Here is a 13,450-nt window from a genome sequence, read left to right as displayed (position 1 = left end):
TAAAATATATATTTTAAATATATACTACCCAAAATGTTATGGGTTTAGTATACACTTCCACTATTTAGAATAATTCTTCTTTTTTTAAAGAAAGAAGTCTGTAATAGTAAGATACTTGCGCTATTAATACTGAGAAGTAGGAATTGTTGTGCTGTAGGTTTCCGAAAATGAATCTGTCAAAATATGCCCGAGCTAAGCGAATGGAGTTTAATTAAAGTCAATTTCAATTTGAGAGTTAATCTTGAAAAGTAAATAAAATTAATTGTTTGAATTATTAAAAGTAAAAAAAGTGATAATGGATTTAGATCCCGTCGATATATGTCCAAAACCGGCAGTATACCGAAGAAGCAATGCTCGTGAATCCCATTTATGTAAGTAAAATACATTTTTCAGAAAGGTGAGATAAAAACGATTCTGTTTTAAAATTACATTGTATAATTGATTATATTTTTAAAGATATCTACTTACCTGTAAAGTGAGGAATAAGTTAATAAAATACCTCATAAACAATAACAAAATAATACATAGAGGTTAGTAATATACCAATATTTTAACAGTTTGTAACATAATATATGAGTACAACACGCATAAAATTCGTAGACTTTTTTCATTTTCATAGTTTTCAAAAGTAAACTAATCTGCAAGTTTTCAATTAACAAACGCAAACACTTTTTTTAAACAGGTATTCGATTACACAATGGGCATTGTTGTCTGTTTGTGTATAATATCACATAATATGTCACAATATGTGATAGTCATAGCTTTGTTCATACATTAAAAACGAATAATCTCATATAGACACCATTGTAAAACGTAATATTGCATTACCAAATTTTTGTGAAACAAGAATACATATAATAATTATATATACTTTAGGCACAGTATATTGCTTATTCTTTTTAAGCAATATACTGTGCTTTAGGTACATTAAAATTTAAATCATTATAATATCAAAATGTCGAAATTTTGTTCTGTCTGTTAGATAGTCGTAACGTGCTCGTAACTCATAACTACGCCATCTCCACTTTATAGAAAGAAATAGTTGTTCAAGGCGGAGCGATATTATCTTTATTGTTTTAATGCTAGATATCTAGAATTTTGTATGTATATTATAACATATTATAATATATCGAATATATCCTACAAACTACCATTGATTGAAACTACTTTACTCGTTAACACTTCGAATGTCCGAATGTGATTAACGTACAGCGTACAGCGAACTTCAGCGAACAGCGACTACAGCGTTTACTTATTATGGGAGTAGCAGGGGTGTTTTAACAATTAAAAAAAACGTGACACAATTGATATTGATGTCTTGAAGAATGTATTGATATTTGAGTTATGATTGTGGGAAGTACAATGACGGATAATATGGGAAGTACTAAGTACAATTTTATACTAGGAATCAAAGAGTAGATATATTATGGTCTTTATTTTATATGTGATTATATACAGAGTATTTTAGTTTTTTATACACTGTATTAAAAAATATTTTTATAGGTATGTATCTCTAGATCTCTAGAGAGTTATTTGGAAGTTTTCCCCGAATGACGTTGTGATAAAAATTGTAATCTTTGAGGTATTGAGTATAATGGTATTTAAATTTCTTATTATTATAATTTTGTTCGGGTAAAATCTATTAATAAATTATGGATTGAAACGCGTCGTTTAGTAGCATAAAGCCGCGTTGACATGGGTAGTGAATCACGAGCAATAGAATGTCGTGTGATGTGTGGAGTGATAACAGACAGAATTTCACAAAATTTGGCAAAAAAAGGGCAGAAAAGACGATGGTTTACAAGAGAGTGGATTCAACAACGAAGTCATAATATTACTAATACTCATACTAATACTCATACATAATAGTCATACTATTTTAATTAAAGACATCTCGAATCTCGTCTTAAAGACATTTACAATATCGAAACACCCCGAAGGATTCCTTATACATAGAAAGTATATATAAAGATTCCTTATACATAGAATCCATAAAAAGGATTCTTTATACAAAATATAGTTGAAATTATCAGCATAAGCCCCATTGTATTATTATTATTATTTTCAAACTAAATGCAAGATATAACCTTAAGGTAATCCAGACATATGCTCCAACGACTACCCACTCGGATAAAGAAATTGAAGAATTTTATGAGGACCTGAATACACGATAATTATGCGCGTCATTAATGCGAAAATTGGGTTTAAACAAGATGATGCAGAGTAGATGAACATGGATCAGCCCAGATGGCAGTGTCAAAAATATCATAACAAACAAAAAAGAAATGATCAAAGACATCGAAGTACTCAACAAATTTTCAATAGAAAGCGACTACAGAATAATCCGAGCTAAGATACTATTAAATGTCAAATTGGAAAGAACAAACATGATCCTAAAAATAAGAAAAGAGAAATGGATTCCCCTAGAAAACAACGCCCTGTATAAAGATACACTAAACAGACATATACAAGACTTGTAAGATGAAATAGAAAATGTAGATCAAGCAAATAATGGCTTAACGAAGGCTCTAGAAGAAAAGGAGAGGGAGTGCTGTGAGACTGTTCTGACCAATAAAGAAAAACTAAGACAAAATACCAAAGAGCTAATAGGTAAAAGAAGACAGCTGACGGAGAAATCCAACTACACAACAATGAAGAAATTAAATAAAGATATCCATCAGTCAATCCGAAAAGACGTAAGAGAAAACAATACAAGAGAAATAACTAAAATAATTCAAGCAACCAAAAGTTGAAAATTTTGAGGCGAAATGAGAACAACATAGGCAACAAAAATATGTAAAAAATAAAAAACAAACATGGAAATATTACTACCGATAGAACCAAAATCCTTGAGGTTGTCGAATCCTTTTATCGCGAAATGTATGAGAGCGCCGAAGAAAGGCAAGATCAGCACCTGCCCAAAATCACAAACCAGGGATCAGAATTAATGACATGAAATAACTCCGTACGAAATCAAAACGGCACTTTTAGAAGTGAAAAATAACAAATCCCCTGCCTATGACGGAGTACTGATCTAAGCGATCAAACTAGGTGGAAATAAAATGATCCAGGCTTTGGCCAAGCTTTTCACCGAATGCATCTACCAAGGCAAAACTTCTTTTCAATGGAACAACGCAGTCATTATTTTATTACACAAGCAAGGAGACACAACAGATCTAAAAAACTGCCGTCGCATCAGTTTGCTTTCACACATATATAAACTTTTCACAAAAATTATCAAAAAAAGACTGGACACTAAATTAAACTTCTATCAGCCTAGAGAACAAGAGATCTTTAGATATAGAGATATTTAGGTCAGGATACAACACTAACGACCACTTACTAGAGATAAAGAACCTGATTGATAAGTCTGCAGAATACAAATAAACCATTGGCACTGATATTTGTCGACTACTAGAAAGCATTCGATATCATAAGCCATCAGAAAATGTTAAAAGCATTGACAAAATGCCGAATAGACCATCGTTACACTAACACATTCAAATATATCTACCAAAATGCAACAGCTAGCGTAAGACTGTCTGAACAAGAAACAAATAAATTCTGTATACAGCGAGGAGTACGGCAAGGAGATACGGTCTCTCCAAAGCTATTCACGACGCTTTAAGAACATACTTGTAAGAAGGCACATCTAAACGAGCATGGTATCAACATAAATGGAGAGAGATCGTGACATCGAGACATCGTGCTTATAGCCGATCATATGGATGACGCAATAATAATGTTTGAAAAATTATATATCGCTTCCTTGGAAGTCGGACTAAAGATTAATATGAACAAGACGCAAATAATGACTAATCTGTTGCTAAATCGAAATATTGCTGTTGATAGAAGGGATATTGTGCAGACTACCTCGTATAAGTACCTAGGACATGAAATTCGGTTGGGCAGAGATAACCAGACATGTGAGCTCTCACGTCGCATAGGATTAGCCTGGGCAGCGTTTGGTAAATTAAACTATGTATTTAAATCGGATCTACCAATATGCCCCAAAAGGAAAATCTTTGACCCATGTGTTTTACCTGTACTCACTTATGGAGCGGAAACATTAACACTCACAAAAAAGATAGTGAATAAGATTCGCATGGGCAGGACATGTCGCCAGATTATCAGACAACCGATGGACAAAACGTATTGTCGAGTGAAGACCAAGACAAGAAGCACTACGAAGCAGAGGAGGCTCACCAACCAGATGGACTGACGACCTAAAGCGTGTTACCAATAACTGGATGCAAGCCGCACCAGAAAGAGTTGAGGGAGACCTATGTCCAGCAGTGGACGCATACAGGTTGATGATGATGATAATCTAAATACCATTATCAATATTTTTTATAACTTGTTAGCCCCAAAATTAAAAAAAAAATCGAATAATATGAGAGAAGCTCTATTTTCCAAACTGAAATTGCAAATAACACCTCGATATTTAGTGGAGACTTTTTTAGAAGTTTAGAATATTTATTTAGAGTCTCTAAATCATCCATAAGTAAATTTATATGTATTTTGAATGCAGTTTGTGATGCTCTAAAAGAATTTATCGAGGTAAGTAAAAACATTATTTAATCAAACGAGGTATTGCGTTATTACATCCCTCTACATTCTGAGTTTTATCTTCAGCAGCCACTGCATTGTTTTTGATGCATTGCCTTCACTCTTGTTCGTATTCTAACTGTCGTTCCTTGTGCTTACTTGCAAAAGCTACACCTGGTTTTTGTTTTAAGTGGACGTAGAAATTAAGGGTATTTCCTGATGTTTTTAAAACTTTGGAGCAAAAATGGCAGAAATATTGCTCTTTATTAAGTTTATTCAAATACAACTAAGCATCGCTTTTGGGTGGTGCATTTTTTTTTCTAGTTTTATTAATTAAAAACAATATTCACACTGTGCTCAAATTAGGTATTTGAGCACAGTGTGAATATTGTTTTTAATTAATAAAACTAGAAAAAAAAATGCACCACCCAAAAGCGATGCTTAGTTGTATTTGAATAAACTTAATAAAGAGCAATATTTCTGCCATTTTTGCATAATGAACGAAATAAAGACAGGAAAGAAATCTCAATACTTATTATAAACACACATCATACGACATAATTTGAAATTGATATTGACCTCGACCTTGTACTGCTCACAACTGACTTCTTCTTCTTCAAGTGCCATCTCCGCGGCGGAGGTCGGCAATCATCATAGCTATTCGAACTTTTGAGAAGGCTGCTCTGAAAAGTTCATTTGATGTACATCCGTACCACTCTCTCAGGTTGCGCAGCCATGACATTCTACGCCTCCCTATGCTTCTCTTTCCTTGGATCTTTCCCTGCATGATCAGTTGGAGCAAGGTGTATTTCTCTCCACGTGTAATATGTCCGAGATATTCCAATTTTTTTGTTTTTATTGAATTTTAACACAACCGACTACACTATCCAAAAATCAAACAAGTTTGATCTTCTCATGATCGTAATTATTTGTATTCGTGAAAAAAATTAACTCTTCGTATTTCACGAGTGTAATAGTTTACACAGAGTATAGCTTATGAAAGCGTGGCTGGCATTCGTGATTCCCTACCCATGTCAACGCGGCTTAAACCTTTCCACACTACGACCTGGAATATCTTTTGTTTATAGCTGATTAGCTTTTGTTACCTACTCAATTCGTTTTAAAACTGCATTTGTTACCTGATCAGATTGTAAAGAGACCTGTCTCAGGTATTTATGACGTTGGCGAACAAATACCCTGTATTTGCATACAATATATGTTCTACAGTTTCCTCTGAATCTTTAGATAGAGATCTGTCCACTTTGAGCATATTAGAGAGATGATATTTAAGTAAACAGTGTCCAATAAAAATATCTGTTTTTACTCCAAGTTAAGTTGTTATATGAAGCACTAAAGGTGGGTACACATATGCTCCGAATACCGTCTCGAATCCCGTCACGTACAGCGACGCGATCAACAGAAGTTCGCAACGTTGTTACAGGGGGCATTGAAATAAGTAACGAACCGAACACCGCTCCGTACTTTGTACCAAACATTTTAGCGTTCCAGCAGTAATTGAGTTGAATTTGCATGTGCAAGATGCAAGATTTTCTCTCCGTAATCCAGATAGAAGATTGGTCATTTTTTTACACTCATCCACTGTAATTTGCATTTTAGAAGCAATCTCTTCCCATGCATCGTTTTTTTTTATCTTATTGTAGTATCTGGGATTATTTGTATCCCATAATATCTCTCTTTCCCGATAATTTTCGATTAAGAGTAAACTATTCTCTTCCGTCCATTCCATCTTGATGCACTCAACTTTAAAAACACCTTCAACCTTCAAAATAACAGACTGACTATTTTGAATGACTGGAGATTCGATAAAAGATTCGCAAGCTAGTCCAAACATGAATTCGCGGTGTACATTGTCGCGCTCAAAGTTCTTTTGATGCGAAGGCATTTTACCGACAACCTATGGATCGCTTCGATGTACGTTGTTGACGCGAGTTATAGTCGTTGACCCCATAAGCCAATACCCTAAATCCGATGCGTCAGCACCTGAACTATGATCGACCTGAATATAAAAGTGCAACTTGCGAATTATTGTTTTATTTTCCAATGTGTAATGTATTTCATTTTAATTAATTATTATTCAGTCTGATTTGAAACCTTGTACAGTAAAGTCTGATTTTAATATTGTAACTTTTAAGAAAGTAATAAAGTTCTCTCGCATTTGTAAATTAAATAATTATTTTTTAAAAATCGTCCCTGAAGGGCAGAAACTATCAGTGGCGCAGTCTTAGTGGATTTTTCGTAGAATTCCATTGCGGATATTCGTGAGTTTTAACTCTTTGACGAAAAAAGAACCGGTTTCCGTTTTTCATAAACTTTTCGAACTGTCAGTGATTTTGGGCTCCATCAGGACATCCAGAATTTCCAGGGACATCAGAATAAACAAGCAGAAGTACATAAATGTGGTAAGCTAATAATTTTTATTCATATTCAGACTCCTCTTTGTCTATTATATCCTTTTGTGAAAATAATAGTCAAGAGTACGTATTATTTACTTATTATTTTTGATTGATAAGAATATAATTAAGAAAGAAAAGTATTAAATAAAAATAAAATGACTTCACCAAGTACTTCAAATGATACTATTATTGTACCTAAGTTAGATATCGCAAATTTAGCCATTATTCCTCGTTTTGATGGCAATATCAATAAACTTTATAGATTTATAAATGCTACCGAATCAATCTTACAATATTATTTTGATACAACTAATCCTAATAGCTTTCAAAATTGTTTATTATTGAACGGTATATTAAATAAATTAGAAGGAAGAGCTGAAGAAATAATTGCGATTAGCGGCAATACTGATTGGGATGGTATAAAAAATACATTAATTTTAAATTTTGCTGATCAAAGAGACGAAAATTGTCTAAATCAGGATCTAGTTAATCTTAAACAAAAGCCAAATGAATCACCTTATCAATTTCATGAAAAGGTGTTAGATTTATTAAATTCTATTTGTAACTATATAGATTTACACCATCTTGGTCAGGAACGTACATACAAACGAGATTTCTTTAACAAACAAGCATTAAAAACATTTTTAGCAGGTTTAAGAGAACCTTTAGGACCCATAATTCGGGCAATGAGACCACAATCTATCGAGCAAGCTATACAATTCATTAAAGAAGAAGATAATATTAAATACTATCAAAAAAGTAAAAATTTTAATACTAATAATAATAATAATAATAGTAACAAATATTCTAGAAACCCAAACTATAATTATCATTTAAATTCCCAAATAAATTCTCGCAATAATAGACATTTTCAACCTTCACAATCACATCAGTATCAAAGAAACACTCCCCAAAACTATCAGTATAATGTCCAAAATTCTAATAGGCCAACTCAAAATGTTTGGCGACCAAATCCAAATTTTGTTCCCAACAGACCCACTAACATGAGTACATCTACTAGGAATAGTATTCCCCAGTTCAGAAATAGCTTTCACAACTCTAACAAGCCAGCTCAGAACGCTTGGCGATCAAATCCCAATTTTGCTCCAAACACATCTACTCCTATGAGTACAACTACTAGAAATAGTACTCCCCAATTCAGGAATAATTTCCACAACCCTAGAAATCCAAATCAAAATTTTACATTCGAAGAACTATATAATACCGAATACGAATCGATTAATAATAGTGATCACCAAAATACTTCTCAGACTTCTCATCAACAAGCTTATGATATTGTTAACGAAGAGCAGCATCAAAATTTTCAAGACAGCATCTTTCAAAACCAACCGACTTGATAGAATTAAATTTTTCCACAAATAAAAGAGAACTGCCATATATTCAGATTCATGATCCTCCATTAAAGTTATTGGTAGATACAGGTTCCTCTAAATCTTTTTTAAACCCCGAAAAAGCTAACCTTTTCTACAAAAATTATATCTTTTATGAACCCTTTGTTGTTTCCGCAGTATTTCAAAGTACAAAGAAAGACTTTTGTGCAGAAATCCCCATTTTTTCAGAATTTAATCAGGAAGGTAAGATTAAGTTCCATCTTTTTGATTTTCATAGAAGTTTCGATGGTCTTTTAGGACTAGATAATATAAAATATCTTAATGCTAAGTTAGATTTCGTAAATTCTCATTTAACTACTCCATATTCTAGTATACCTATAACGTATTATAAATCTGACCTAAAAATAATCTTTAAACAAAAATTGGACCCCTTATCTTGTAGTGTAGCTAAAATTCCAGTTTCTCAAAAATCAGGATGTATATTTATCCCTGACCAAACTATTCAAAACTGTGAAATCCCTGCATGTCTCTCGAACGCAATAGATGGTTTTGCTCTAGTCGAAATCTATAACCGAACCCAAGATGAAATTTTTGTCACCTTAGATGCTCCAATTGATACTGTTCCCTTTGACGAAAATTGTCATGAATTATTCCATGCAGACATAGTGCCTGCTGACGAAATCGAAAAATTTAATATTGAAAATTTAATCCGTACATCTCATATGAACTCTGAAGAAAAACAAAATATTCTAAAAATTTGTAATAAATATTCTAATCTTTTTCATAGCGAGGATAAACCTCTTACATTTACAAATAGAGTTAAGCATTTTATAAAAACTAAGGATGAACTACCTATTTATAGTAAATCGTATAGATACCCCTTTGTTCATAAATCAGAAGTAAATAGTCAAATAAACAAAATGTTAGAACAAGGAATTATTAGACCAAGCAACTCACCTTGGTCCTCGCCTATCTGGGTAGTACCCAAAAAAGCAGATGCATCAGGAAAAAAGAAATGGAGAATTGTCGTAGATTATAGAAAACTGAACGAGAAAACAATTCCAGACAAATACCCATTACCAAATATTATCGATACACTTGATAAATTAGGCAGATGCAACTATTTTAGTACACTTGATCTAGCTAGTGGTTTTCATCAGATTGAGATGCACCCAGACGATATTCCCAAGACAGCTTTCAATGTTGAGAATGGACATTATGAATATGTTCGTATGCCATTTGGACTCAAGAATGCTCCTGCAACTTTTCAGAGAGTTATGGACGATATTCTGCGAGGTCTTCAAGATGACATCTGTCTTGTTTACTTAGACGATATAATTATTTTTTCTACTTCACTACAAGAGCATATTGTAAATTTAGAAAAAGTTTTTAAACGTTTACAAGCCAATAATTTTAAAATACAATTAGATAAGTGTGAATTTCTAAGAAAAGAAGTAGCCTATCTTGGTCATATTGTAACTACAGAAGGTGTAAAACCAAACCCAGATAAAATTAATGCAATTGTCAAATATCCAATTCCTAAAACAGCACGCGAAATAAAAGGATTTTTAGGATTGTTAGGATATTACAGGAGATTTATAAAAGATTTTGCCAGACTAACTAAACCATTAACGAAATGTTTAAAAAAGGATGCTAAGATAGAACACACTCCAGAATTTGTAAAATGTTTCGAAGATTGCAAAAATTTATTAATTAATGAACCTATACTTCAGTATCCAGATTTTGATAAAGATTTTATATTAACTACTGATGCAAGTAATGTAGCAGTAGGAGCCGTATTATCTCAACTGATAAATGGTCAAGACAAACCAGTAGCTTATGCCTCGAGAACATTAAACGAGTCCGAACAAAACTACAGTGTTATAGAAAAAGAACTTCTTGCGATAGTATGGGCAACTAAATATTTTAGACCTTATCTATTTGGAAGACAATTTAAAATTATGACAGACCATAAACCTTTACAGTGGCTTATGTCTCTAAAAGAACCAAATTCACGATTAGTGAGATGGCGTTTAAAATTAGAAGAATTTGATTACATAATCGAATACAAGAAAGGAAGTTGCAATGCAAATGCAGACTCCCTATCTAGAATAGAGATTCATTGTAATGAATTTTTAAAATACATGGAAGAACAAAATAAAACTCCGACAAGAAACGATGATGATAGCGTTTCGATGGCTGTAAATATCGACGATGACATTAACGAAGAAAACATAGAACAAGGAAATGACCAAGATAATGACATTGAAGATAACAATGATGATGGAGAAACTGTACATACTAGTATAGAAGATCCAATACTAGGAATGCTCATTTCTGATAAACATCTCAATGTTTTTGATCACCAAATTGTAATTGATTTTGTTTTACACTCAGCTGCCAAACCAAAAATTGAAAAAATATTTCCCAACAGAAAAAGACTTTATATCCAAATTTCAAAAAATAATATTGTACAAGAAACTATTAATATATTTAAAAATTACATTGACCCAAAATACAAATATGCTGTATACTTCAAAGAAGACACCTTTATACCAGAAATATTAGAAACGTTAAAAAACACATTTAAAAATTCTGCCTACAAGTTAATAAAATGTAACAGCATCTTAAAAGATTTAGTAGACAAAGATGAACAGCATGAAAAAATAAGGTTATTTCATGAAGGAAAAACCAATCACCGAGGTATTCTAGAAACAGAAACTAGAATCAAACGTACCTACTATTGGCCAGGAATAAAACAAGATGTAACAGATTTTATAAATAATTGTAATATTTGCCAAGTAAATAAATATGATCGTAATCCGCCAAATCAAAAATTAATGATTACACCCACAGCTACAAAACCGTTTGAAATAATATTTGCAGACACTTTTCAAAGTCAAGGCCAAAAATTTCTTACTATAATAGACACATTTTCTAAATACGGTCAAGCATACCCACTTTCAGCTTTGACAAGTACTGAAATTGTAAGAGCTTTTCTAACGTTCATGACACATCATGGAATTCCTGATCTCGTAACTATGGACCGAGGCACAGAATTAAAAAACTCTGTTGTACAAGAATTCTTCGACATACATAAAGTAAAAACTCATTATGTTACTACAAATAGTACCCAATCTAAAGGATCTATAGAGAGATTTCATTCTACTCTAATAGAACACCTACGAATAATTAGAAGTAAATCAGATGGAAAAATTGATATCTTAAATCAAATGCCTTATGCTATTTTAGGATATAATAACTCAATACATTCCGTAACTCAACAAAAACCTATAGATATTATAAATGGACACATTAACACTAAAGAAATATTTGATATGAACATAGACCAAAAACTGATTAATAATTATATTCAAAAACATAGAGATATGACCAAAGAGATCTATAAAGAACTTAATAAAAAATTGATCGAACAAAAAGAAAAAAGTATTGAATATCACAATAAGGATCGACACGAACCACTCACATACGAAGAAGACAGTGATGTTTACAGGAAAAACACTACACTTGTACGAAATAAACTTAACCCTAAATTTATGAAAGATAAAGTTGTTAAAGATGCAAAAATTAAAGTTGCTACTCAAAAAAGACTTTTACATAAACAAAACTTAAGACGACCAAAAACTAACCGGAAAAAACTCTTGCAGGTTCCTAATGACAACGATGATGGTCCTGGGCCTTCAACAAGCCGAGACTAAAGAAATCACCTTTACAAATCTTAAAGACAATCCCGGTATACTCCCTTATAAATTAGGTAGTGCAAAAATTAAATCCAGTACTCATTCATTTATTCATTATGTCAATTTAGAACCAATTCAAAAAGAAATTAATACCCTAAGGCTTTCCTATCAAAATGTAACAGCTGCAATTAAAGACGGCCTTAGTAGTCCTTATTATTCCGAATTAGAAAATTTTGACCGTGTCCTTTTCTTCCAGCTACAACTAGCTGAACAAAAACTCCAATCACTCTTACCTGATCACAGAGCAAAAAGAGGTCTTATAGACGGACTAGGCTCAATTATTAAATGTATTACAGGAAACTTAGATACAGAAGACGCAAAACATTATGATAACGCACTAGAAGAACTAAAAAGTAACCAAAATAAAATTGTAAATAAACTTAATAAACAAATTTCATTATCGACTGAGATTGTAGAGAATTTTAATAATACTATTTCTCTCATAAAGAGTAACCAAGAAGTAATTTTCTCTGGTTTAGAATCTATTCGTTCAAATCTTAATAAATTTATTTTTAATTTCGAAGATTTTCTTATAACTAGAAATATTTTAGACCAATTAAGTATAAGTATAAATATTATATTACAGTTGCTAACAGAAATAGAAAACTCTATAACATTTGCGAGACTAGGTATTTTAAATAGTAGTATAGTAAAGATTAATGAACTGAAGTCAATATTAACTCAAATTATGAAATATCATTCAAGAAACGAACTAATTTATCCGAATATTACATCAGACATAAATAAATATTATAATATCTTAGAAACAGAAGCGTACTACTCTAACTTGACAATTGTTTTCATTGTCCATGTTCCAATAGCTTATCCCGACGAATACTCCTACTATCATTTATACTCGATCCCTACTGTAAATCGAACTACCATAGTACCCCCTAACACCTATCTGATAATGAATGAAAATTTTTACCAATACACATCTGTACCATGCTCCAATCTGAAGCCAAAATTCTTTTGTCCCGAGAATCATCTGAAAAATAAAAATGAAGAAGACTGTCTATTCCAACTTCTTAAACTGAAATCTAATCCTACGAGATGCCAAAGAATAGAAGTTCACATTTCAAAAAATATGATCCAACAAGTAGATGAGTCCCACTACATCGCTGTTTTGGTAACCAAAACCAAAATCCAAATGAACTGTACCAATACAGATCTTCAATTAATTTCTGGAAATTATCTCATCACAGTTCCCTTCCAATGCCAGTTTAGCACAGAAGACCAAACATTTAGCAATAATCGCCTCATTTCTGAAAGTCAGCCACTATTACTTCCGAATATAGTTATTCCTCATCCTCATCAAGAAGAGATTCCTAAAGTTCATATTGAAAATGTCCAACTGGACCAGATTCATTTAGTT

General features: G+C 32.3%; 1 protein-coding gene across 2 annotated transcripts in view; it reads left to right on the top strand.

The window, feature by feature from the left end:
* The first annotated feature begins 212 nt into the window (after nt 1–212).
* Nucleotides 213–13,450, top strand: part of LOC140436121 (SUN domain-containing protein 1-like) — a 56,058-nt gene continuing 42,820 nt past the window's right edge. For both annotated transcript variants that reach the window (XM_072524829.1, XM_072524828.1), the window contains exon 1: nt 213–371. In XM_072524829.1, the coding sequence (XP_072380930.1) occupies nt 296–371 (76 nt within the window). In that variant the 5' untranslated portion in view covers nt 213–295. The remainder of the gene's footprint in view (nt 372–13,450) is intronic.

Source organism: Diabrotica undecimpunctata, chromosome 3, assembly GCF_040954645.1.
Source record: "Diabrotica undecimpunctata isolate CICGRU chromosome 3, icDiaUnde3, whole genome shotgun sequence".
NCBI classification, from domain to species: domain Eukaryota; kingdom Metazoa; phylum Arthropoda; class Insecta; order Coleoptera; family Chrysomelidae; genus Diabrotica; species Diabrotica undecimpunctata.
Note: the sequence above shows the minus strand (reverse complement) of the source record. Positions and strands in the feature narration are given on the sequence as shown.